Genomic DNA, 26,467 nt, shown 5'->3' with positions numbered 1-26,467 from the left:
TTATAAAAGTGAACAGAGGGAGTACTATAAATTAATTAATGAGGAGTTATTTGAAAAAAAATCGAAACGGTATCCACGCTAACATGGATTGGAGTGTGTGTGTCACATAATTAGTTATTTGAATTAGAGTGTGTGTCACGCATCGATCTCCAATTCTAACGTGGATTTCACATTTCACTGTATCCATGCTACTTTTTTTAATACAAATTCATATGTATATGATGAACACCATGGTAGTGAGTAAACTTTTGGATGGATTCAAACATATGACCTATAAAATAGCACAACAAATCAAGTCAATGTCAACTTTTCGAAACCTATTATGGCACGAATTCGAAATAATTACCCATATGCATGGTCCTCAGTTCAAATCTTACAATGTACACCGAATTGAAACATCAATATTAAGTGTCGTACTATCTACATTCAAATATTGTTTTTAGCCCCCCTCCCCCCCCCACACACACACGCTACATACTTTCTGTATCGGTCAATCTTCCTCTCCTAACCACCTTAGGAAGCTATCGGTTTCCAACACACGTTCATTCTTTCTCTCCATGTTTCGATCTTTAACTCTCTCAACTACACACCCCCCTTTTCCACTCTGTACCAAATGTATTTACCTCACACACCCGCCATTGCACCCCATGCCGAGCTCTCTCTCTCCCCCTCTCCCTCTCCCTCTCACCCTCTCGCGCTACATACATGCATTTCCTATCTAGCTCCCCAACCTCTCGTGCACACGCACGCACATTGTCTATCTAGGTCACTCCCTCGAGACTGTCTCACTCTTTCTTTTGCACGGCGGGCCACACTCGCTCAATCTCGCTCTCTTTATCTGAGTCTCGTTTAACCTCGTTTTCTTTCACACACAAATGATATATCTCCCTGCTCGGGCCTCGATCGATACTCTCTATACTCTCTCACGCAGATTGTCTATCTAGGTCAGTCCATCCAAGCCGCCCCCACTCTTCGACCTCATGGCGGGCCATGCTCGCTCAATCTCTCTCTCTCTCTCTCTCTCTCTCTCTCTCTCTCTCCCTATCTCTCTCTCTCTTTGTATGTCTCGATTGACCTCGCTCTTTCTCGGACAAAAACGATATATCACCATGTTTGAGCCCAATTCGACCTATTCACATTGTATACTCTCTCGCGCACATTGTCTATCTAGGTCACTCTCTCCAACCCGTCTCACACTTTCGATCGCACGATGCCGCTATGTGATCGATTGACCTTGCTTCCTCCCACGCACAAAATATATCTACACGTCTGTGACTGGATCATCTCCCAAGCTCTATCTTACAGCCCTCACCCTTGCCAAAGGCTCAATCGGACAATATCTCTCCAGAGCATATATATCTGTTCAATGAATGTCGGACCACACTTACTTTGTCTCTCTATCTATATGTCTCTCGATTGACCTCACTTTCTCACGTTGTATCTTCCACGCATTGAAGCTACCTCTCCATCCCTCGCAAAGCCGGGGCTATTTACATTGTGAGGGGCACTCCAACCTTGGATTAATTTGTGTAGGCATTTATTTCGGTCGGTTTAGATTATATTTTCATAGCATTTGGTCCACAACTACTCCAAACACCGTTGCAACCCCCGCAACTCCCCTAGTTGATTTCCCTCTGGCTCGGTCATCGCTCGCTCGCACGTCCTTTCTCGCCTTCAACGTCGCACCATGGTATTATTGCAAAAAACTCTGTTATTCTCTTTAATTATTATAAATAAGCTACAAAACTCCGAACAACCTTCGGTCACCAAAACGCATAACTCATATAACACATATCGTCATCGAATGTTAAGCGTGCGGACCCTACGGGTTCGAGAACTATGTAGACATGACCGAGACACCTCTCTGGTCAATAACCAATAGCGGGACCTGGATGCTCATATTGGTTCCTACATATTCTACGAAGATCTTTATCAGTCGAACCATAATGTCAACATACATTATTCCCTTTGTCATCGGTACGTTACTTGCTCGAGATTCGATCGTCGGTATCTTCATACCTAGTTCAATCTCGTTGCCGGCAAGTCTCTTTACTCGTTCTGTAGTGCATCATCCCGTAACTAACTCATTAGTCACATTGCTTGCAAGGCTTCATATGATGTGCATTACCGAGAGGGCCCAGAGATACCTCTCCGATACTCGGAGTGACAAATCCTAATCTCGATCTATGCTAACCGAACAAACACCTTCAGAGATACCTGTAGAGCATCTTTATTATCACCCAGTTACGTTGTGCCGTTTGATAACACACAAGGTATTCCTCCGGTGTCCGGGAGTTGCATAATCTCATAGTCGGAGGAATATATATTTGACATGAAGAAAGCAGTAGCAATAAAAACGAACGATCGTTATGCTAAGCTAATGGATGTGTCTTGTCCATCACATCATTCCACTAATGTTGTGATCCCATTTATCAAATGACAACTCATGTCCATGGCTAGGAAACTTAACCATCTTTGATCAACGAGCTAGTCTAGTAGAGGCATACTAAGGACACGATGTTTTGTCTATGTATTCACACATGTATCAAGTTTCGGTTAATACAATTCTAGCATGAATAATAAACATTTATCATGAATAAGGAAATATAAAATAACAACTTTATTATTGCCTCTAGGGCATATTTCCTTCAGGGGAATCATCACCGGTGGCCATCTTCATCATCCCGGCGCTCTCCATGACGAGGAAGGAGTAGTTCACCCTCGGGGCTGAGGGTATGTACCAGTAGCTATGTGTTTGATCTCTCTCTCTCTCTCATGTTCTTGATTTGGCACGATCTTGAGGTACCGCGAGCTTTGCTACTATAGTTGGATCTTATGATGTTTCTCCCCCTCTACCTTCTTGTAATGGATTGAGTTTTCCCTTTGAAGTTATCTTATCGGATTGAGTCTTTAAGGTTTTGAGAACACTTGATGTATGTCTTGCATGTGCTTATCTGTGGTGACAATGGGATATTCACGTGATCCACTTGATGTATGTTTTGGTGATCAACTTGCGGGTTATGTGACCTTGTGAACTTATGCATAGGGGTTGACACATGTTTTCGTCTTGACTCTCAGGTAGAAACTTTGGGGCACTCTTTGAAGTTCTTTGTGTTGGTTTGAATAGATGAATCTGAGATTGTGTGGTGCATATCATATAGTCAAACCCGCGGATACTTGTGGTGACATTAAAGTATCTAGGTGATATTAGGGTTTTGGTTGATGTGTGTCTTAAGGTGTTATTTTACTACTAACTCTAGGGCTGTTTGTGACACTTATAGGAAGCCCAATGGATTGATCGGAAAGAATAACTTTGAGGTGGTTTCGTACCCTACAATAATCTCTTCGGTTGTTCTTCGCTATTAGTGACTTTGGAGTGACTCTTTGTTGCACGTTGAGGGATTGTTATATGATCCAATTATGTTATCATTGTCGAGAGAACTTGCACTAGTGAAAGTATGAACCCTAGGCCTTGTTTTCAAGCATTGCAATACCGTTTTTGCTCACTTTTGTTACTAGTTACCTTGCTGTTTTTATATTTTTCAGATTATAAAAACCTATATCTACTATCCATATTACGCTTGTATCACTATCTTTTTGCCGAACTAGTGCACCTATACAATTTACCATTGTATTGGGTGTGTTGGGGATACAAGAGACTCTTTGTTATTTGGTTGCAGGGTTGTTTGAGAGAGACCATCTTCATCCTACGCCTCCCACGTTTGATAAACCTTAGATCATCCACTTGAGGGAAATTTGCTACTGTCCTACAAAACTCTGCGCTTAGAGGCCCAACACGAGTCTACAAGAAGAAGGTTGTGTAGTAGACATCACCTGTATCGAAGGTATGTTGCATCAATGAAGTTTTTGGTACCAATACAATATTTAAAAGACATTTCGACACTTCACTAATAATTCGAGCATTAAAGCATCGTCATTTCAACATAATTTGAACAATGACAAATCATTTCAACTATATGTGTATAAGAAGAAAAAAGGTCAACAATTAACACATAACTGGAGCAATAAAACAACATCTTTGAAACATAATCACAATAAAAAAAAGCATCATAAAATGAACCAGTAGATGAGTAGATCCATATAACATAAGCTACAAAAACCATAATTTGTAGCAGTGCATCACTCTATTCATAGTACATAGCCTCGTTCAAAATTCACGTTATAATAGACATTACAAAAGGGATAGTCTCAACACGCACCAATTACGAAATAACCCATCGTACAAGTTGTTGGGGGGAGAATATCACATGGAAACCAATATTCAGTGAAAAACGGTGAAAACCATGTAGAAAAGATGAAGTTTCAAAACAATCTCAAAAGAACATGGGACGTTAAGAGGGTGATGTTTTGTTGCCAAACAAAATTTCAAGTTCAAATATATTATGGGATGTGAGCTATAAAAATAACAAAACAGCATAGTGAACGGTGCCGAACAGTAATGCTACTATTAATTGCTGAATATCTTGTAATGCGCTTCAAGTTGGAATTTTTCATGACAATAAACCATCACCCTCTTAACATCTCATGTTTTTTTTCCGATTTTTTTAAAACCTCCAAACCCACAGAAGTTTTCTTTGAATGTTGGTGTTCATTATATTCTCCAAAGTTGTTGTATCCTGGTGCAATTACCTCTTTTTGTACAACCTATTTCTATGATCGAAAGGACATTACAAGAAAATTTCCCATTGACTAATAAATTGTTACTAGTACTAAATGTATTGAAATATCCCTTTGACAGAGGAATCGAAAGGGGGCAGATCCCAAACAGCAATTGGCATCACAAAACCAGCAAAAAAAAGAGGTCCAAAACCAAAAGGCAGGAAGAACCAATCCGTGACCTACGTTGAACTAGTAGTAGCAACGCAGCAATAATTCTTCGGATCATCTTTTAAAAGAAAAAGAATTCTTCAGATCAGACCGACCAATCCGACAACGGGGCACAAGGACGGCTCAACCCCACGCGCGCCCGGATCACAAGAAAGGGACGGATCAATTCTGCCCTGCGTGGCCTTGCACCTCTCGCAGCGGATGCGGATCGCATCGCACGGCGGCCAGCCGCTCGCTGGATTCCATCCCGCCATATAAAAATGCGGCCTTTTGCCACCCATGGCGCTTTCCTCCCGTCCCTTCCCCGGCTCCGCAGCTTTTCGCGTCGCGCGGCAGCCGCCGGGGTGACGCCACGGCTGACCAGAGTCCATCCATATAGCGGAGAGCGCGACACGCGGGCGCAGCCGACCAGGAAAGGCCGAAAGCAACACTGCGCACCCTGAAATCCGAACCCACGCGCGCGCGGCACCCTTCCAGAAGCTCTCGCAGATCCATCCGGCCATGGCCGCGGGCGCGGCGGGCGTGCCGCCGGCGCAGCTGGGGTCGCTGTGGTCGACGCTCGAGGACCAGCGTGGGGCGCGGGGGGACGTCCCGCTGCTCTCGTCTGCGTGGAGCCTGCCCGGCTCCCAGGCCGGCGGCGACGGGGGGCCCAAGCAGGGGCTGCTCCGGCGCGCCGGCGCCGCCGTGGCGGGGGCGTGGGGCGCGCTCTGCGACGGGGTGGCCGAGATGTGGGCGTTCGCGCGGGCCGACCGCCGGAAGCCCGTCTTCGCGGCCAAGGTCGGCCTCGCGCTCGCCCTCATCTCCTTCCTCGTCTTCCTCCGCGAGCCGCGCGACATCGTCAGCCACTCCGTCTGGGCCATCCTCACCGTCGTCGTCGTCTTCGAGTTCAGCATCGGTAAGGCGCCAGTCCACGCCGCTCCTCTGCCATTTTCCCCGTTCCATTGCGACGGTTTCTGTGCTGTGCCGTTCTTGGTTCGAGGTCTCGGGGAAAGGGAAAACTCCTTGACTTTCTTCAACATTCCCCGTGACTTGATGTCGTAATGCTAAATTTAGGCCTCTGTCGTGTGCCCATTTTATGTCTCCATGCGTCAATGACTTGAGCATGGTGATTTTAACTGAGGGTAAACATTTTGCCGTGCGATTCTGATCAAGATTTGCGGATCAGAAAGTTGCTGTTGCAGTGAAGAACACGCGAACCCGGCAGGCTTAGATTTGAGGAGTGTAAAGTCTATGTCAACAGCCTCTCAATCAAAAAGAGAAGTCTGTATCACATCATTTAGAGTGAGATATTTCACTGCTAAGGGACACAGAGAATTTGTCTTCCATCAGGTCCTGTCAATTGACCTTCCATTATTGCTGGTGATGCAAGAAACGTGCACGCTACTATCGAAACCAGAGATGACCTTGTTGATAGGTAGATTAATGCAGCGGTGTTCCTATAATTTATGTACCGATCGCCGGTAGATTCTGTCTTTGCTGTATTGTTTAGGCTCTGGGCCACCACTTAGAAAGTGATCTAGTTGCCTTTTCTTTAAGAAAACTTCATTAGTTTATCTATGGGCGATGGAAAGCACCGCTAAATTTTATTGCTGGAGATTTTACTTGGGACCACGTTGATCTTGGGCCTGTTGTAGAACTTACTATACGGAATGGTAGAAACACATATGACTAAAGAAATGAATGTTGTTCTGAAGACAAACTACTAGTATTTGACCAAAAGGCACCTGTAGTTCTCAACTGGTATTTTTATTTCCTGGGATGTTGCTTGCTGGTCTTCCATAATATCATTGTGATGCGGAAGTCAATCATAATGGTAGTGGTATTTTTGAATTTTATATCGTTGGCTTCATGGTTTGCATGTTTGTTCCTTAGCCTGCTCAATGAGGTGTTTGGCTCCGTATATGAAGTGGTTATGTTTTTCTTTTTACCTAGTTGTATTTTGTAAACTTTTCACAATGAGTGTTTGAAAGTACCGCTAACCTCTGTTACTAGAGATTCTAGTTGAATGATTGGAACCCTTCATTGTAGTACCGATTGTAGAACTCACACAGATGCACACTCGCACATGCAGTTCGTAACATGGCTGACGTGCAGTAGTTAGCATTTACTGAAGACTGTTTCTTTCTCATGTGAATTTTCTGGTCTTCAAAATACCATTTCAATACATAAAACATCAGTTATTTATCACTCTGTCTTACCTCGGTCTCAATATGGTGCTCTGTGTTTGTACACCTGCAAATAATAGGCATCCCCCTTCAGTAACCTGGTCCGCCATTATGCAGGTGCAACATTGAGCAAAGGTTTCAATAGGGGTTTAGGAACTCTTACTGCAGGAGGGCTTGCTCTAGCAGTTGCCGAATTGTCCAAAAACTTGGGTGCATTGGAAGAAGTGATCCTTATTATAAGCATCTTTACTGTTGGTAAGCATTGGGGCATGCTGCGATCATTTCCTGGTGCATTTTATACAAGTGTATCTAATTTGTACGCCTCTACTTTTATGTTTTTGACTGCTAGGTTTTATGACAAACTTGGCAAAGCTACACCCAACAATGAAGCCTTATGAATATGGATTTCGTGTATTCTTGTTGACATTCGTTTATGTCATGGTCTCTGGGTACAACACAGGGAAGTTCACTGATACGGCTGTAAGTAGATTTGTATTGATTGCTCTTGGTGCTGCTGTCAGTCTGGGAATCAATATAGGCATTTACCCAATCTGGGCTGGAGAGGATTTGCACAGTTTGATTGCAAAGAATTTTGCTGGTGTTGCAAAATCCTTAGAAGGTAATACCCCACCCCCACTCTTAATATAATGATGCTTAGAATCACAGTATTTGTCAACTATACGTTGCTAACAAAAGTTAGAAAATATTAGTTGTTGTGTCATTGCAATGCCGTAGGGTATATCCCTCTTTATTCTAAAAATGTCTCCTAATGTAGCATCCACATTAAGCCACATCACTCTAAAAGAACAGTCGCTGGATTATATCCAGGATCAATCAAGTCCGTTAGATCTTGGCAGTTGGGACACTCACGTCCTTTGGTTAAAAGACACATCCCTTGGTGAAAGGATGTCTCTTTGTGGAAAGACAATTAAGATGTCTCAGTTTGTAACTTTCCAAAGGATGCGACAATTAAGATTGCTTAACTGTGGCAGAAAACCAATGTACCAAAATTTGACATTTCAGTTGGTTTATGCACTTCAACAACGTTTGGATTTTGCAACTCAGTGCTTAAACATGCAAATTTTACATATAAATATTTCAAAATAGACTCACTAAAAACTTTAGTAATACCCGCAGCAAAGGGCGGGCTTTACACTAGTATACATCTGATTTATATGCCTTTATTGACAATTTGGCTGTTCACTCTAGGCTGTGTCGATGGATATCTGAAATGCATGGAGTATGAAAGGATCCCTTCAAAAATTCTTGTATATCAAGCTTCTGATGATCCTCTATATAGTGGGTACAGGGCAGCTGTCGAGGCGTCAGCACAAGAGGAAACCCTGGTTCAATTTTTGCTCTAAAGCTAACACTTCTATTTGGGTTATCTTGCCTTTTCTGTCAATTCTGACTCGGTTCTTTTGTATGTGCTCTAGCTAGGTTTTGCTATATGGGAACCGCCCCATGGTCCGTACAAAACGAGGAACTATCCTTGGAAGGGCTTCACTAAAGTTGGTGGAGCATTGAGGCACTGTTCCTTTGCAGTCATGGCATTGCATGGTTGCATTCTTTCAGAAATTCAGGTTTGCTAATTTATTTTACTCGACAACCTGTTGAAGTTCTGCATTTAATACCTAAGCAAACGTATATTTGATTTTAATTGCAGGCACCGCCAGAAAGCAGAAGGGTTTTCATTTCAGAAATTCATAGAGTGGGCAGAGAAGGCGCTAAGGTGTTGCGCGAGCTTGGAGACAATGTTAAGACAATGACCAAGTTGAGGTCTTCAGATATTCTACTGGAAGTTCACTTGGCAGCTGAAGAGTTGCAAAAAAAGATTGATGAGAAGTCATATCTTCTGGTGAACACTGAAAGATGGGACACTAGCAAGCGAGCTGAAGGAATAAAAGATGCCATAAATGGCAACAGCGCGGTGGCAAAAGAGAATAAGAACGAAGTGACGGAGCCTACCATTGCTGATCAAACTGCGGCTCAGCATTATAAGAGCTTTGCTGCTGCTTCGTTTCTTAGCCGATATGATTCATCAGCTACTATAGACGGTTACAAGACGTTACTATCCTGGCCTGCCCGAAGATCATTCCATCCAAACTTGCCGCTTGAAGACGAGGAGTCAAAAACATATGAAAGTGCAAGTGCCTTGTCCTTGGCCACATTTGCCTCGCTCCTAATCGAGTTTGTTGCCCGGCTACAGAATGTTGTTAACGCATTTGAGGAGCTGAGTGAGAAGGCTAATTTCAAGGACCCTGTGGAGGAGCCTGCTGCAGTTAGCGTGGATGATGGCGGGGTTCTCGCCAAAATATGCAGATCTGTTGGGCTGAAGAGTTGACATCGACGATGACGCTGCAAGGTCCCTCCACCTGGAAACCTTGCCACTCACTCTTGTGATCCAGTTTGTTTAATAATTTTGGACGATGACATGTGTATAATACAAAACTCGTGTGTGTGCAATGAAAACATTGCCGGGGTGCGTTGCTAATGGAGCTCCTGTTTGCCGCCACTAAGTTGATCAATATGGTAACATTGTTGAACCTTGTATTTCTAATGTTAACATGTTGAAGCACTCTGTAAATAACATGTTACTCTTGGATAGTTGGTAGTTGCACGCGCAGCTCGATGTCATGTATAATGTGTGCAAGAGAGATGTTTCCTGACCTACCTGATGATGGGAAGGTAGCTGTGTTTTAGTTTGCTCATGAGTCACCATAATGCTTTTGTTGTGAGCTTGCTTTTAATGCATTTCTATGCTTTGTTGCACTCTGCTCAAAGGTGTGGGGTTGCTTTCCATGTGTTGGTGTGGTTTGTTTGGGCATTGTTTGGACATGAGACTTATGTTGCTTGAGTTAAACATTGTGTGTAGCCTTCACGCGATATTCCACCAACCAAAAAAAAAAAAACTCATGTATATTGGAAAGAAATACAAAACAAATAAATCAGAAATCACATAACTGCTACTCATTTGAAATTGATATGCTTCACCACTTAGTCTTACAAGTGGATGAGATATACTCTACAGCATATCCACAGATATGCAGAGTTCTGCTTCTTTGGTGTATATACAGCAGAGAAAAATTACAGGTACTGGCTATATCTATTCACCTTTCTTCCAATTTGGTTTCCCTATATCCCTTGTTTAACTACATCCATTATATGATTATGGCAGCTTCGGTCGCAGAATTGCGCGTCGAAAAGGTGAGCGCATGGTCAGGCGAACACGGGGTGATCATCTGTCTGTGCCATTTAAAGAAGTTGACCGAGCAATGCTCTCGAAAGGAAGAATGGAACCCTGCTTGCTTTCTGTGGTCTGCTGCAGTCTGACTGAGCCCATCCGATCTGATTCCCGTCGTTGTCATACGCAACCAACTTCCCACGGAGGGAAACATCTGCAACAAGCAAAGGGGGAGAAAGGTGAGCTTGACAGAGATGGTTAGTGAAGCCATGGAAATGTGGCACACAAACGACCGGTCGCTACCTCCAATTACTATTGTTGAGCTGTGGCCAATCTCAGTTCCATCAAGCACCCCTAGGCAGACATTGCCCTTGTCCTGAAAATGAGGCACAGGAAAAGTATGATGGTGATGAACTCCGTAGAGGAAATGAGGTTGAAGTGATTGCTGGGGGTGCCTGTGAACTTACGCTGATGATCAAGTAGTTCTCGGGAGAAATTACGAACATTCTTGGGATCACAAGCCATGCTTTGCTGAAATGCAGGAGCAAGGGCTTGAACAGTTGCTTCACATCATCCACAGACCTGAAAAATGCTCAGTGTCATTTAGAGAAAGGGCAGGGTTATTTCTAATGAAATGTGAAGTTGTTAATTCTACATCCCTTGCGATGATCAAGAAGCAAACAGTGTTTTAACTACCAACAGATTTCCATCACATTACCTCACTGTAAAATTAGGCTTCATGCAGAAAGGCAGCGTTTGATCTGATTCATCGCGTACAAAGCCTGGAGAGACCGCTTCAAGCTGTTGAATTGCAAAATCATAGTCAGGTATAAGGATGGAACTGAACCCATTTCATCTGATGGAGAGTCAATGCCAAAACTCACGGAAGCAATCAGGCTTGTGTATATTTCATGTGGAAAATAAGTGTATGAGCTCCCGCTGTCGAAGATCACTTGAGTCAGCTTCCCAGCCTGCTCTCGCACATTAAGCTCCTGACCTCCATAGTTCACTTTCTGTACTACCGTGCTGTACACGTCCCTGACAGTACACAAAATGCAGAACTGCAGTCAGATACGCGGTCTAACCTCAACAAAGTGAATTTTCATATAACAGATCACAAGAAGCGCAATGTTTTTATGCATGGTAAAGGAAATCTGTGTCACAGCATAGTGCATGGATATAATCTAGTTCGACGGTGTAATGTGATATCAATTGCTACGGCTGCTGAAAAAAGGGGGTCACTTTATTTGTGGAGGCGACGCAAATATCAGAAAGAAGTAAAGAACAAAGCAACATTGCGGAGCAGTTGGGCAAAGTTTCCATTTGCAGTTTGAGTCCTGAGAGCGACAGGAATTGGTTAAGATTTCTTGAAGATTTGCCGCAAGCAGGGCATGCCGTATCCTGCCGAAGACGATGTGGGGTACCATGATATTCATGGGAGAAATGATAGCCGCATGTGAGAATAATCTTCAGGCAAAGGAGGGGGGAGACTCACTCTGGACCGTTACGGACGGGAACCCATGTCATTCCCCATCTGGGAACGTAATCATCACCGAGAAACATGTAGCCACTACTGCTGGGATCCGTGGCGATGCAATGGCCGAAAACGTTGGAAATGATCCTTTGCTTGGCTAGCTGGGTAGGGAGGCTCATTGCCCCATTGCTGAGGCCAAGGATCCCATCAGTACTTGCTGGTGAGTCCAGAAGCTTTCCTTGTTGATCATGTGCACACCTAACAGATGGTACACAAAATGGGCAGTTTGTTAGTGTACAGACATCACCACCCATCTCTGAACATTGAACAGGTTTGGTTATCGGAGAAGTCGTGCCGTACCCGAAGACAAAGTCCATGTTTGCCCTCTCACCGTCTGCGGTGATCAGCTTTATGTTATCCCTCGCAAGAACTCCGGCAGATGAGCTTCGGTCCGCATAGGCGATCTCATATTCACATTGTTTGCAGGTGTCACAGTAATTTTGGTTGCCTTGCAATTCCTCACAAAGTGAATCCCTGGGGAGAACCATGTTTTCTTTCGCGGGCTTGTATAAAGGATGAGGTCCCTGTAACAAGATAAGAAGCCAATCAGGAACGCTGTGAATTTTGAAAATCAGGCTCATGATGGAACACTGGAACCAAGATATCCACAGAAATTGCGTGGCCGAGTTCTTATCACGAGATGAAATGTGGCTGAAAATGATACCCACCTTTGTGCAATTTGTGCAGGGTGCATCACACTGGATCCATGTGAGTGCACTCCCTGTATCAATATCAAGAAAATAGGGCCTTGCAGGATTGCCAATGTTTATGGAAGTGAAGTACTGCCTGCATATTAACAATCAGAAGAAGAACAATGCCATGTTAGTACTGAAAATTGCACTGTATTCTTAATAGGCAACAGAATCGAAGAACAGGACTTTGTCAAAGATGAATCATGCGAACAGAAAGATTGATCTGAACACCAAAATGTTGACTTTGAGAGGTCGACGGTGTAAGTCTTTGCTTGTTGGTGTATACTACTAGCGACATGCCTATATCTAAATACAGGCTTGTATTCTTATTTTAATATGTCGACGGTCAATTATGCTTATGACCCAGCAGGCCTGACAGGACAGAAATGCAACATTCCAAAGAACAAATCCCTGTTGGGCCAGTTGGTTACCTTTGACAAATTCATGCAAGGAAGGGTTCAACTCATTCACGTGCTTTTTTTTGACAGGTCATTCATGTGAAACTATTATTCATGAAAAATATATGTTTTTTTAATAGAATATTCGTGCTGTCCAATTTGCAAACATGCAGTGTACCAGAAAAAAGACACACTAATCTGCGAAAAAAAAGGAATCCAGAATGAAGATGAGAAGTTATCTAAACAGATTCAGGTTAAAGTGACAAAGATGGTGATCCAACCGAAGTCCCTGGAAAATGCGACTGAGAAACTCCAAGAAGACAAGAACCAAATGCGCACGGAATCAACCAACCCAAGGCCAAGAAACAAACTTCCTTTCGTCGTAGGATACAAAAAGAATCCAAACGGCGGAAAGGAGCAAATTGTGCCTTTAGGCGAAAGGGATTCGAATTCCTGCGCCGGCTCGGCTCGTCGCACGCACGCACCTCTCCGGCAGCACGGCCGTGGTCGAGTCCTCCGCCTTGACGCCGGCGCCGGCGCTGGCGGCCTTGGGCTTGGGGTGCAGCGGCAGCAGGAAGGATGAGGCGCGCCCCTCGCCCCATTTCCAGTCCTCCTCCCCGGAGAAGGGGAAGGAGTAGAGGCCGTAGCAGTGCGCCGCCACCGCGAACGCCGCGAGCACCACGAGCGGCGCCGTGGCCAGGCGCAGCAGCCTCCACGCCCGTCTCATCACCGCCGGCGCCGCCGCCTCGCTCCTGGGCAACGCGTCCCGGCCCCCGTCGTCGGCGTGGTCCGGGAGGGCGATCACGACGACGCCATGCAACGGCGGCGTCGTCTCCTCCGCCGACAGCAACGGCGAGGCTGACATCTCCGGCGAGGCCCGTAGAGAGATAGATAGTCCTAGGCTTCTATGCAAGCGAAGCGAGGGAGGAGAAGATGGTGGTGGACACGAAGGAAGGCAAGGAGCGCGCGACTCGTGGAAGGCGATGATGCGATGCTGGTTGTTGGGTTGTGAAGTGCTTGGTTTGGGTTTGGTATATTATGGCTCGCTCGCCGGCTGGGCTGCGGCTGCGGGTTTGATTGTTGCAAGTGTGCGCGCGGGTTGTGTTGTGCGACTGGGCTTGAGCCATGCCCGCTTGGGTTGACCTCTTCTCAAGAAGAGGAGGGCGGAATTGGAAGGTACTCCCTCCGGTTTTTTTTACTTTGCACATTGGATTTGGCGAAAGTCAAACTTTGCTAAGTTTGACCAAATTTATATTTAAAATTATTAGCATCTATAATATCTAATAAATATAATATGAAAATATATTCTAAGATGAATCTAATGATATTGGTGTTGTTATGTGAATGTCTATAATTTTTTATATAACCTTGGTCAAAGTTGGATTAAATTGACTTCGGACAAACCTAATATGCAAAGTAAAAAGGACCGGAGGGAGTAGTAAAGTGAAGTTTGCAGCACCAGCAGCAGCAAGGCGCTGGGCTGTCCTACGTATGCTGCATGTTGGTGCCAGTGAGGCGAGGCCGGCGGTCCTTGTCGTTGGCGCTCTCCTGCAAGCGTGGCCGCGTCTGTGTTGTTGTTGTTGTTGATCTGGAGGCCGCACGCACGCACGCACTCCCGCTGTGGCGTGTCGACCGGGGTGGTGGAGTGGTGGATGACCGCTGGAGTGTGTGGTACAAGTGTCGACCGAGGTGAATTCCAACTTTCATCCTCCTACTTGTGCGTCCGTGACACTTTCTTTTATCTTAACTAGTAAAAACTCAAAGTAACTAGCAAAAAAAACTACTACCACAATTTGGGCCATGGTTTTTTAAAACTACCACGTTGTTTTGCTTGGCTGATGCCTACCGACTTGAGTATAATTTGCTGCAAGGAAACACTGGCTACCGTTCGGCTCAAATTGATGCCGATTATGACACCCGTGGCCCGCCCGTTTGATTGACCGTTAAGTTGAATGCGGGCCCAAATGTTATCATCAACACTCCTTTCTCAAGCCTTTTCTCTCTCGAGCATTTCATCAAACACTACACATGTTGTGCCCCGGACCCGGAGACGCAGACGATGATGCGACGGAGTCCTCCAGCTCCTCCCCCCTCCGGAGCTCGGCGGCGAGGACGGCTGTGCCGGTCCTATAGAGGCGGACCTTGCTGCTGCAGCTCTCCTTCCATTGGTGCCCCACTGTAAAGGTGGAAGTAAACAGTGTGATTTCGTTCTCTTTTTTTAATTCCATTTTTTCTACAACTTTCACTTCTATACCAAGTAAATGCCATAATTACAACTTTAATTTAGCCAGATTCCTGCGGATTGAGTTTTAATAACTCACACAATATACTCGCTTCATTCTGCAAATTCAACTATAATTGCGCATTAGCTATGTTATTTGGAAAATCATTTTTTGGTCCCCTCGACATTAATACGACGATTCGGTTGTTTTTTGTTGCGATTTTTCTTAGAATATACGGAAGTGCCTAACCACTACGAATTTTTGCTGATTTTCATGTCCGTATAATTCGGGTATGTCAGTCACTGTATACGAGTTTCTGCGTCCTATAATCCGGGAACATCGGAACCTGAGACGATCACACCACACCACTGTTATTTGAGAGGGAAGAGCCGTTGATTCTCCTACGTACGTACGTTGCCTGTCCTGGCTGTCCATATCATTGGCTCCTGTCCTTCGTCGTGGCGGCTTGTAATTACCCGGGGCTTGTCCATACGTACTTGGGGTCGTGCTGCGCAGTTGGTGGCACAGCGACAGGGCCTTGACCATGGCGCCTCCCCAACGCGTTCGTCCGCTCGCACACCCACACGTCGTAGATTTCCCAAGGTGGAATATATTTCTTCTTCATCCCCCGGGAAACCGTGGGTTTGTGGACTCACACGCCTCTTTCTCAGGTGTCAATTCCAGGGGGTGGTACAAAAGTTCCTTGCAACTTGGCGTGCACTTGGCAGCATCCCCTCCCCTGTGATGATCAATGCGTTTTCTTCCTTTCTTGGTCGTGGTAAGGGGGCGCATACGCGTATGTAAGCCGACATGCGTACATGGTTGATTTTTTATTTTAGGTTTTTGAGACACAAGCGTAGCCGTAGATGGTTGATTGCATGATTGGATATGCTGTGGTAGTAGTAGCCATGCAGGAGGATGGGGTTGGACTTTCTTGCACACAAATTGGTTGGATCGAGGGGGGTTAAATAAGGCGTGGAAGCTTTAGGTTTGGTTCGTAGAGGGTGATTTTTTGTAGCTAGGTAGGTAGCTAGCTAGTCCGATTGTTTAGTTAAGGTTTGGGTCCTAAGCAACGTAGTAGCATCAGTTAACCCATCATTATTAGCGGCTAGCGACCCTGTTTTTTCTATTGCAAGTTAGTTTAGCTGCGGTTTGTGCTTTGTACCACTATATATGCCCATTCTCTTTTGTGTGTTTTCGTTACGAATGCATAATTAAAAAAAAACATTGCAAAGGTGGTCGGAGTTAGTTACGAATGTGATCAAGTCTATTTTTAGTACTAGTACTTTGACTATTCTACATTTGGCCTGTAAACTCCAATCCTTAATTGCCAAAACCATAAATATTTCATAATCGAAGCACTGCAAAGGTGGCTCTGGATGGAGTATTGATTATGTACTTTTTTTTGAAGCCATGCATGGGAATTGCATATAGTCCATTAAGAAAGAAGGTACAACACCGAAGACGACATGATCGATACATAGCCATAGATGGCACGACCCATCCCGGAAGTGCGGAACAACTAATGTACTCAGAATGTTTGCACCATTTTGGATCATGGGTAATTTCCGCACCTATGCAATCTGTTCCATGTTGTACATCGCCAGCTGGTCGACTATCTATGCTTGTGCAACTGCAGGGAGGTATATTTGATACATCTGCCAAATTAAACCTGTCCAATCTGCTCGGTCGATCCGAACCCAAAGGCGTCGCAGGCAATCTCGTAGGACGCAAGCACCACAAGCGACACGAGAGGGATCACACTCAGGCGGCGGCGGCAGCAGCAGCAGCGTCGACGAATTATTGCGCTTGACCATAGACACGCACAAACGGAGGGAGATGGCGGCTGCACGGTCAGCTTCAGGGAGCGCCTTTGAGTGCCGCGGAATCAACCAACCCGCATGGCTCCAGGACTGCACACAGCAGCAGCAACCAACGCAAAGCGCGCGCGGATCATTTTTCTCCCGCCCCGCTAACGATCCAACGCTGACGCCTTAACCCTCTCTCACCAAATAAAGCAGGGTTTGGTCGATCGTGCAGACGGGATGGATTCGTCGGTGGCCATTACAAACAAGTTGATGATGAATCTCGTCGTCGGTGAGTACTCCTACATTGCTAGCGAGAGTGGAGCTGCAAAGGCACGTAGGAGTACTCTGCTATTACTGTCAGTTAATAGTACGTTACATCACGTCAGATTCTGCATGTAGTACAGATACTTCTTGCACGCCCAAAGCCCAGGCATACGAGAAGAGAATCATCGTCTTCGTTTTGGCCCGTTGCCCAGATCGGGCCGCGTCTGTACGACGGCAGCGACAAATGCAGTTATGCTACTGGTCGACAGACAAGAGTGGAATCTGGAGATCGAAGGCGCGGCCTGCTCCCACTGATCTCCACGACAAGGACGACGCAGAGGAAGAACCGGAGTTGTACCGCCATGCCCCCGGGAGCGGCCAAGCATATGCTACGCCGAACAGCGAACGGCCGGGCCGGTCCTGCCGCACCAAACAGTAGGTGACTGCCTACTGTGCCCTGCCGCTGCTGCTGCAGACGAACACCGGCTGCTTGGTGCGCCGTCTGCTTCCGTTTTTCGGCTTTTTGATCGTTGCGCGGTGGTTTTCGAGCTTTCTAGGGCTCCGCTTTCCGTTCTGAGGCTCTGGTTGGTAGGGATCTCTTTATGATGGTTCTGTCTCTGTGGCACTTATATATGCATACATGTTCCCATCTCTTTTCGAAAAAGGGAGAAAACTGTTGTTTCGATCTTTGTAGTTGAGCATTATATTCAGAATATCACTGCCTGCCTGTCCAACCAAAAATGCGCAGGCCAAAGAAAGGGGAAAAACCTATTTGGTCCGCAGTCTGCATATACTACTCGGGCTTCTGACGTTTGCTCCATCTGAACAAGATTCGGTTGGTTCGCCGGCTTTCAGCTCGCTTGTGGTGAAGGCGGCAGCCAGCTGAGTTAACACCTGCAAGGACCCAAACGACGATCTGATTGCAGCTTGCCTAGACTCGTTTATGATCCCAGCGATTTAATTAGAATTATGTTGATTGGCCAAGTAATGCGAAATGGTCCTGACCAGCAATACTCCTTTGGTTACATAAGTAGTACATGCTCACAGAACAGGTAGCAACTGCGAACCAACCTGTGGTTGGATGGTTAGAGGGACTGTGGTATCCCCAGTCCATCAGGGTTCAAATCCCGGTGCTCGCATTTATTCCTGGATTTATTGACTTCGTAAATTTCAAGATGATATACCGGCTCAGTCTTTCGAAGGTGCTCATAAGGGTAGGGTGTGCGTGTGTGCGTTCAGACCTAAATGTTCTTCTGGGGAAGGCAATGGTCTCCCCCTAGGATGATTACTACTCCCTCCGTCCTATAATACAAGAGCATAGTGCCAAAAACGTTCTTATATTATGAAACGGAGGGAGTAGATGAAATCGAAGGACATGAGTATTTTGGCTATTGTGAAAGTGTTGCAAATACTACTAGAAAAAAGAGGGCATTCTTTTTTTTTTGCGAGAAAAAAGAGGGTATTCTGGCGACTGTAAATTTGTTCCATCTGATAAAATTCCAAGCTCCATGGAGAGAATCCAAACTACTTGATTTATGCTCAAAGAACCTCATCGATTTAATTAGCAGTGGTACTTGCCCCAGTTACGCGCACAAAAGGTGGCAACCCACATCTCTGTTCTTCTGGGGAAGGCCATTACCTGATCGGCGGAACTCGTACAATAAGCAAAGGTCTTCTCTATTTAAAATGCTACTCCACAAATGGAAATGCTAAGATGCAATGGAAATTCGAAGAACAGAGGTTTGACAAACTATTTTAGTGGGACATTTGATAAACACAATGGAAATGCTAAAAAACTGTGTAACCTCCAGAGTGCCACTAGTGTTTGTCCTGGTCTTCGTGGCCTGTAAAAAATTACAGACTCTAGGTAGTAACATTTATGGGATAGCATGCTTAACCTGAAACAGAAAGGGCCAAGAGCCGATGCCCAATTTCTGAGTTTTTAGGCAGTGATTAAATAAGGCATAGGTAGAAGAAATTACTATTATAAGACAGTGGCTGTATCCCAGTAGAGCAAGTGCAGACAGACACGTATACTTTCGGCAGATAAGGCAGGCAGCCACCATACTAAACATCATGCAGGGTTTTGGTCCATAACCACCAGCAGTTTAGCTGGTCCTATCCTGTATGCATGCATGTTGGCTGGCTCTGTTTGCCACTTGCATAAGTGGGATTAGGCTATGACTAGGTTCAAATCTAAACTAAGTCCTGAGCAGACGACCGTGTATAATACACGGTTAGCTGGCCCAATCATCGTCGGTCCCTCGTTTTCAGACAGCGTAGATGCGAAAAATTCCAAAGAGGTCGAACTCCATGGAAATTTTCCCATGGAATTGCGGGCTCAAAGTTAATTGTGTGTAGAAAAAGTCAAAAACTCTCAATTCTTTAGCCCAAATAAGGTAATTTTTTTATACGAATACTAGTAATTTCTCTTTTCCAATTTCTAGGGGGGGGGGGGGGGGGGGGGGGGGGCTCGAGCCTGTCGAAGCGCCCCTGCTAGATTCGCCACTGATCTCTATGCATACAAACCAAACATGCTACATAGAAGAAAAACTAAAAAATAATTTCTATAAAATCCCTATGAAATTCCTTTGAACAAAAGAGGCCATGTAATCATTTCCCCCCAGCCTTATAAGGGTCTCTTCTGATTCAAAATATTTTCAAAGATTTTAATCCTTAGGAATCTTTTCCTCCATGAGTTGTTCGAGAGGTGATTATGGGTTTTTTCTTAGGAACCATTTGCACTAGATTTTATAAGGAAACTTTCGTCCATTCCAAACTCTTATTAACATTTTTACGATCTTAGGAAAAATTTCAGCTACTCCAACCTTTTCGTAAATTTTCATCACTTGCCTAGCTGCTGAAGCAGAAGTCACAGCCTCGGTTATGATCCTGCAATTTAAATTAGTATGCTATTAGTTGTTTAAGTAATGAGCAATGGTACTGACCCCTCCCCTAGGTATATAACTCTTTGATTACATAGTATATGCTCACCAACTCTGTTCTTACCTGTAAAAATATTGCAGACTCTAGGTAACATTTATGGGATAGCGTGCTTGGCCTGAAATAGAAAGGGACAAGAGCTGATGCCAATTTGTGGCCTTTTTTTGGCAATGGTTAAGTAAGGCATAGGTAGAAGAAAACTACTACTACGTATTATTGGACAATGTTTGTATCCCAGTGGAGCAAGTGCAGACGACACCTATACCTATAGTTTCAACAGATAAGGCTGGCAGCCTTCATACTAAAACGTCATGCAGGGTTTTGGTCCATAATCACCAGTAGTTTAGCTGGTCCTATCCTACATGCATCTAGGCTGGCTCTGTTTGCGACATGCATAAGTGGGATTAGGCTATGACTAAGTTTATATTTTTTTTTTAGAAAAGGAGGATGACCCCCCGGCCTCTGCATCTAGGAGATGCATGCGGCCACTTTATTGATTATTCTCGAGGACCTTACAAACTATTACAACAATATGCCTCAATCCGCCATCTTGGCAACATATGCCACTACTCCTATCCATATGACGAAGTGATGCTAGCTGGGCCAAATACCCAGACCACTCATCTAAACCTATCATCAAAAGCCGGAAGCCCCAGCCGAGCCACATACCGGGTCTGGGGCACAAACCGGTCTGACGCACTCACATGTGTCGTCGCCGCCATCTTCCACAGGTCTGTCTTCAGAGCAGATATTGAGGCTTATACCTTGTCAGGCCACTCTGCCATCGACGCCACCATGATGCCAGACAGCCACCTCCTCCCTGCACGCACGCCGAGTCTCCGCTACACCATGCCGCCGAGATCTGCCGTCTTCGATGCGGAGGAGGAAACACCGCTCCACCTCTGGGCGCATCGCCGGCCACCCGCCGCGATGTCGTGCAAGTCCAGCTCCGGGAAAGCACGCAGGGAATCACGGTCTTCAAGACGACGCCCTCACGAGGGGAAGCGACGTATCACGCCATCGTCTGGTCCTGCACCACAGGTCCTGGGCTTTCACCCGAAGAAAGTGACCTGCGAGCGGAGGAGGTCGGAGAGCTCCACAACAGCCCCCAGGAGGAGAGCGACATCTGCAGACACCGCGCCATCGGCTTACGCCCGGAGCAACCCTACCTCCGCACCCTCACGCTGCCGGACGAGGATGGGGGAACCCCAGCGCCGCCAACATGCGAACCCACTGGCCCAAGCACCTCCTGCGCGGCGGCGGCGCCATCACCACGCACGACCACCAACCTCACCGTCGGCCGAAGCTAACGGGCCAGATCGACCGAGCCCACCACAGCCAGATCTGAAACCTCGGGACGCCATCGCGTCGAGGCAGCCACGCGCAGCCGGCAGCCCATCACCTGCGAGAGGACGAGGACGCCGCGCTGGGCAGCCGCCACGCCGGCCAAAGACGCAGAGGACAAGTCTCCCACCACCACGGGCTCACGCCGGCAACCGAGGCCGCCAAGCGCGCGGAGATCCCCGCCGCCACCATCCTCCGGCACGGGCTTCGCCCGGCATACTCATCCGGCGGCGGCTGGAGGGGGGAGGTGCTGTAGAGGGGGGCGGCGACGGCGTACCTAGGGTTCCCCCGAGCCGCCCTAAGGACGACACGGGGGTCGGGGATACGCTCACGAACCTGACTAAGTTTATATCTAAACTAAATCTTGAGCATATGACCATGTATAATACACAACCATCATCGGCCCCTCATCTAAAATTGTGTAGATGCGGAAAATTTCCATGAGATTGAACTCTATTGAAAATTTCCTATGATTTTTTATTCATTCAAAGTAGGACATATAAAAAAATCTTATGATTTCTTATTCATACAAACCAAAACATGCTACACAGGGAAACTTCCTAAAGTACAAATCCGCCGCTGTGGTCGAGGAACGTCAGAGGGAGATGGAGAAGCTCTTAGCTTGGATGGACGCCGACATGGCCGAGGAGGAGGATGTCGAGGCTGGATCAAAGGGCAGGATAGTGAAGGAGGATTTTGAGGCCTTGGACAAGAGTAAGGAGATCGTCGTGATTGTTGGCTTTAATTCTAAGCGATTGTAGGAGGAGGTGGAGCACGACTTATAATGGTGAGGGTGTCCTTCGCATCAGGCTAGTCTTTTTTTGGTGGGGGGGTGGCCTGGGAGTGAATGTGGAATCTTAACACTAGCAACAGGCAGAACAGTTGGTAAAGGAGATCATTGGTACTATGGGGAGGCCTAAGGCCTCTTGTAAGCTCATGGAGCATGTGGGTCAGGAATGCTAATTAAGAACATGGATTGCACAACAAGTGGTATCAGAGCCTATGTGCTAGTATATAAATTTGTTGGGGAACATAGCAGAAATTCAAAATTTTCCTACGTGTCACCAAGATCTATCTATGGAGAAACCAACAACGAGGGGAAGGAGAGTGCATCTACATACCCTTGTAGATTGCTAAGCGGAAGCGTTCAAGAGAATGGGGTTGAAGGAGTCGTACTCGTCGTGATCCAAATCACCGGAGATCCTAGTGCCGAACGAACGGCACCTCCGCGTTAAACACACGTACAGCCCAGTGACGTCTCCCATGCCTTGATCCAGCAAGGAGAGAGGTAGAGGTTGAGGAAGACTCCATCCAGCAGCAGCACAACGGTGTGGTGGTGGTGGAGGAGCGTGGCAATCCTGCAGGGCTTCGCCAAGCACCGCAGGAGAGGAGGAGGGAGAGAGGTAGGGCTGCGCCAGGGAGAGGTCAAAACTCATATGTATGCAGCCCCAAATACCTCAACTATATATAGGGGAGAGGGAGGGGCTGCGCCTCCCCTAGGGTTCCCACCCCAAGGGGTGCGGCTGCCCCCAAAACCCATCTAGGGTGCGGCCAAAGGGGGGAGAGGGGGAAACTTGCCCCCCAAGTTAGGTGGGTGCGCCCCCTCCCCAAACCCTAGGCGCCTTGGGCCCTTATGGGGGGCGCACCAGCCCACCTGGGGCTGGTCCCCTCCCACACTTGGCCCATGCAGCCCTCCGGGCCGGTGGCCCCACTTGGTAGACCCCCGGGACCCTCCCGGTGGTCCCGTTACATTACCGATAACACCCGAAACTTTTCCGGTGACCAAAACAGGACTTCCCATATATAAATCTTTACCTCCGGACCATTCCGGAACTCCTCGTGACGTCCGGGATCTCATCCGGGACTCCGAACAACATTCGGTAACCACATACAAACTTCCTTTATAACCCTAGCGTCATCGAACCTTAAGTGTGTAGACCCTACGGGTTCGGGAACCATGTAGACATGACGGAGACGTTCTTCGGTTAATAACCAACAGCCAGATCTGGATACCCATGTTGGCTCCCACATGTTTCACGATGATCTCATCAGATGAACTACGATGTCGAGGATTCGATCAATCCTGTATACAATTCCCTTTGTCTAGCGGTATTGTACTTGCCCGAGATTCGATCGTTGGTATGCCGATACCTTGTTCAATCTCGTTACCGGCAAGTCTCTTTACTCGTTCCGTAACACATCATCCCGTGATCAACCCCTTGGTCACATTGTGCACATTATGATGATGTCCTATCGAGTGGGCCCAGAGATACCTCTCCGTTTACACGGAGTGACAAATCCCACTCTCGATTCTTGCCAACCCAACAAACACTTTCGGAGATACCCGTAGTGCACCTTTATAGCCACCCAGTTACGTTGTGACGTTTGGTGCACCCAAAGCATTCCTACAGTATCCAGGAGTTGCACAATCTCATGGTATAAGGAAATGATACTTGACATTAGAAAAGCTTTAGCATACGAACTATGATCTTTGTGCTAGGCTTAGGATTGGGTCTTGTCCATCACATCATTCTCCTAATGATGTGATCCCGTTATCAACGACATACAATGTCCATGGTCAGGAAACCGTAACCATCTGTTGATCAACGAGCTAGTCAACTAGAGGCTTACTAGGGACATGGTGTTGTCTATGTACCCACACATGTATCTAAGTTTCCTATCAATACAATTATAGCATGGATAATAAACGATTATCATGAACAAGGAAATATAATAATAATAACTAATTTATTATTGCCTCTAGGGCATATTTCCAACAGTCTCTCACTTGCACTAGAGTCAATAATCTAGTTCACATCGCCATGTAATTAACACTCACAGGTCACATCGCCATGTGACCAACATCCAAAGAGTTTACTAGTGTCACTAAACTAGTTCACATAATCATGTGATTAAGACTCAATGAGTTCTGGGGTTTGATCATGTTTTGCTTGTGAGAGAGGTTTTAGTCAATGGGTCTGCAACATTCAGATCCGTATGTGCCTCGCAAATCTCTAGGTCATATTGTAAATGCTGCTACCACGCTCCACTTAGAGCTATTCCAAATGGTTGCTCCACTATACGTATCCGGTTTGCTACTCAGAGTCACTCGGATAGGTGTTAAAGCTTGCATCGACGTAACCCTTTACGCCGAACTCTTCATCACCTCCATAATCGAGAAACATGTCCTTATTTACTCCAAGGACAATTTTTGACCGTTGTCCAATGATCCCCATTCCTGGATCATTCTTGTACCCCTTGACTGACTCATGGCAAGGCACACTTCCGGTGCGGTATACAACATAGCATACTATAGAGCCTACGTCTGAAGCATAGGGGACGACCTTCGTCCTTTCTCTCTCTTCTGCCATGGTTGTGACGCCCCCGATTTAATCATACACTAATCATACACGCAAACGTGTACGATCAAGATCAGGGACTCACGGGAAGATATCACAACACAACTCTAAAAATAAAATAAGTCATACAAGCATCATAATACAAGCCAGGGGCCTCGAGGGCTCGAATACAAGTGCTTGATCATAGACGAGTCAGCGGAAGCAACAATATCTGAGTACAGACATAAGTTAAACAAGTTTGCCATAAGATGGCTAACACAAACTGGGATACAATCGAAAGAGGCGCAGGCCTCCTGCCTGGGATCCTCCTAACTACTCCTGGTCGTCGCCAGCGGGCTGCACGTAGTAGTAGGCACCTCCAGGTAGTAGGAGTCGTCGTCGAAGGTGGCGTCTGGCTCCTGGGCTCCAGCATCTGGTTGTGGCAACCAGGTAGAAGGGAAAGGGGGAAAAGGGGGAGAAAAGCAACCGTGAGTACTCATCCAAAGTACTCGCAAGCAAGGAGCTACACTACATTTGCATGGGTATATGTGTAAAGGGCCATATCAGTGGACTGAACTACAGAATGCCAAAATAAGAGGGGGATAACTAATCCTGTCGAAGACTACGCTTCTGGCAGCCTCCGTCTTGCAGCATGTAGAAGAGAGTAGATTGAAGTCCTCCAAGTAGCATCGCATAGCATAATCCTACCCGGCGATCCTCTCCTCGTCGCCCTGTTAGAGAGCGATCACCGGGTTGTATCTGGCACTTGGAAGAGTGTGTTTTATTAAGTATCCGGTTCTAGTTGTCATAAGGTCAAGGTACAACTCCAAGTCGTCCTGTTACCGAAGATCACGGCTATTCGAATAGATTAACTTCCCTGCAGGGGTGCACCACATAACCCAACACGCTCGATCCCATTTGGCCGGACACACTTTCCTGGGTCATGCCCGGCCTCGGAAGATCAACACGTCGCAGCCCCACCTAGGCCAACAGAGAGGTCAGCACGCCGGTCTAAACCTAAGCGCACAGGGGTCTGGGCCCATCGCCCATTAGCACACCTGCACGTTGCGATGGGCGGCCGAAAGCAGAACTAGCCCCCTTAATACAAGAGCAGGCTTACGTTCCAATCCGGCGCGCGCCGCTCAGTCGCTGACGTCTAGAAGGCTTCGGCTGATACCACGACGCCGAGTGCCCATAACTTTCCCGCGTAGTTGGTTAGTGCGTATAGGCCAGTAGCCAGACTCAGATCAAATACCAAGATCTCGTTAAGCGTGTTAAGTATCCGCGAACATCGAACAGGGCCAGGCCCACCTATCTCCTAGGTGGTCTCAACCTGCCCTGTCGCTCCGCCACAAAGTAACAGTCGGGGGCCGTCGGGAACCCAGGCCCACCTCTACCGGGATGGAGCCACCTGTCCTTCCAGCCCCCACATCAGAATCACGTGCGGGTACTCAACGAGCTGACCCGACTTTAGTCACCATCTGTATAGCATGTATGTATGTATAGTATATACCCGTGATCACCTCCCAAGTGATCACGGCCCGATAGTATAGCAAGGCAGACTGACAAGAATGTAGGGCCAATGATGATAAACTAGCATCCTATACTAAGTATTTAGGATTGCAGGTAAGGTATCAACAGATGTAGCAACAATGTCAGGCTATGCATCAGAATAGGATTAAGAAAAGCAGTAACATGCTACACTACTCTAATGCAAGCAGTATAGA

General features: G+C 46.5%; 2 protein-coding genes across 2 annotated transcripts; one reads left to right on the top strand and one right to left on the bottom strand.

The window, feature by feature from the left end:
• Positions 1-5,004: 5,004 nt before the first annotated feature.
• Positions 5,005-9,620, top strand: LOC123155832 (aluminum-activated malate transporter 4). The gene is made up of 6 exons (XM_044573978.1): positions 5,005-5,743; positions 7,131-7,268; positions 7,363-7,632; positions 8,223-8,359; positions 8,450-8,596; positions 8,680-9,620. The coding sequence occupies exons 1-6, from the start codon at positions 5,350-5,352 to the stop codon at positions 9,355-9,357; spliced, it is 1,764 nt and encodes a 587-aa protein (XP_044429913.1). The 5' UTR covers positions 5,005-5,349; the 3' UTR covers positions 9,358-9,620.
• Positions 9,621-9,957: 337 nt separating this feature from the next.
• On the bottom strand, positions 9,958-13,937 carry LOC123155833 (aspartyl protease APCB1). The gene is made up of 9 exons (XM_044573979.1): positions 13,307-13,937; positions 12,400-12,517; positions 12,032-12,255; positions 11,693-11,929; positions 11,082-11,235; positions 10,916-10,998; positions 10,665-10,779; positions 10,501-10,573; positions 9,958-10,411 (listed from the first exon to the last, which is right to left on the bottom strand). The coding sequence occupies exons 1-9, from the start codon at positions 13,684-13,686 to the stop codon at positions 10,269-10,271; spliced, it is 1,527 nt and encodes a 508-aa protein (XP_044429914.1). The 5' UTR covers positions 13,687-13,937; the 3' UTR covers positions 9,958-10,268.
• Positions 13,938-26,467: the final 12,530 nt, after the last annotated feature.

The sequence above is a fragment of the Triticum aestivum genome, chromosome 7B (assembly GCF_018294505.1).
Source record: "Triticum aestivum cultivar Chinese Spring chromosome 7B, IWGSC CS RefSeq v2.1, whole genome shotgun sequence".
Taxonomy (NCBI): Eukaryota; Viridiplantae; Streptophyta; class Magnoliopsida; order Poales; family Poaceae; genus Triticum; species Triticum aestivum.
This window is presented reverse-complemented; position numbering and strand designations above follow the sequence as displayed.

What these genes read in the sequence shown, in the direction of transcription:
- LOC123155832 (XM_044573978.1), top strand. Translation starts at nt 5,350, where the DNA reads ATGGCCGCGGGCGCGGCGGGCGTGCCGCCGGCGCAGCTGGGGTCGCTG. An exon ending in CGTCTTCGAGTTCAGCATCG is followed by an intron (nt 5,744 to 7,130) that starts GTAAGGCGCCAG and finishes GCCATTATGCAG; the next exon opens with GTGCAACATTGAGCAAAGGT. An exon ending in GCATTCTTTCAGAAATTCAG is followed by an intron (nt 8,597 to 8,679) that starts GTTTGCTAATTT and finishes TTTTAATTGCAG; the next exon opens with GCACCGCCAGAAAGCAGAAG.
- LOC123155833 (XM_044573979.1), bottom strand. Translation starts at nt 13,686, where the DNA reads ATGTCAGCCTCGCCGTTGCTGTCGGCGGAGGAGACGACGCCGCCGTTG. An exon ending in ACACAAGCCTGATTGCTTCC is followed by an intron (nt 10,999 to 11,081) that starts GTGAGTTTTGGC and finishes GCAATTCAACAG; the next exon opens with CTTGAAGCGGTCTCTCCAGG. An exon ending in CTCAACAATAGTAATTGGAG is followed by an intron (nt 10,412 to 10,500) that starts GTAGCGACCGGT and finishes TGCTTGTTGCAG; the next exon opens with ATGTTTCCCTCCGTGGGAAG.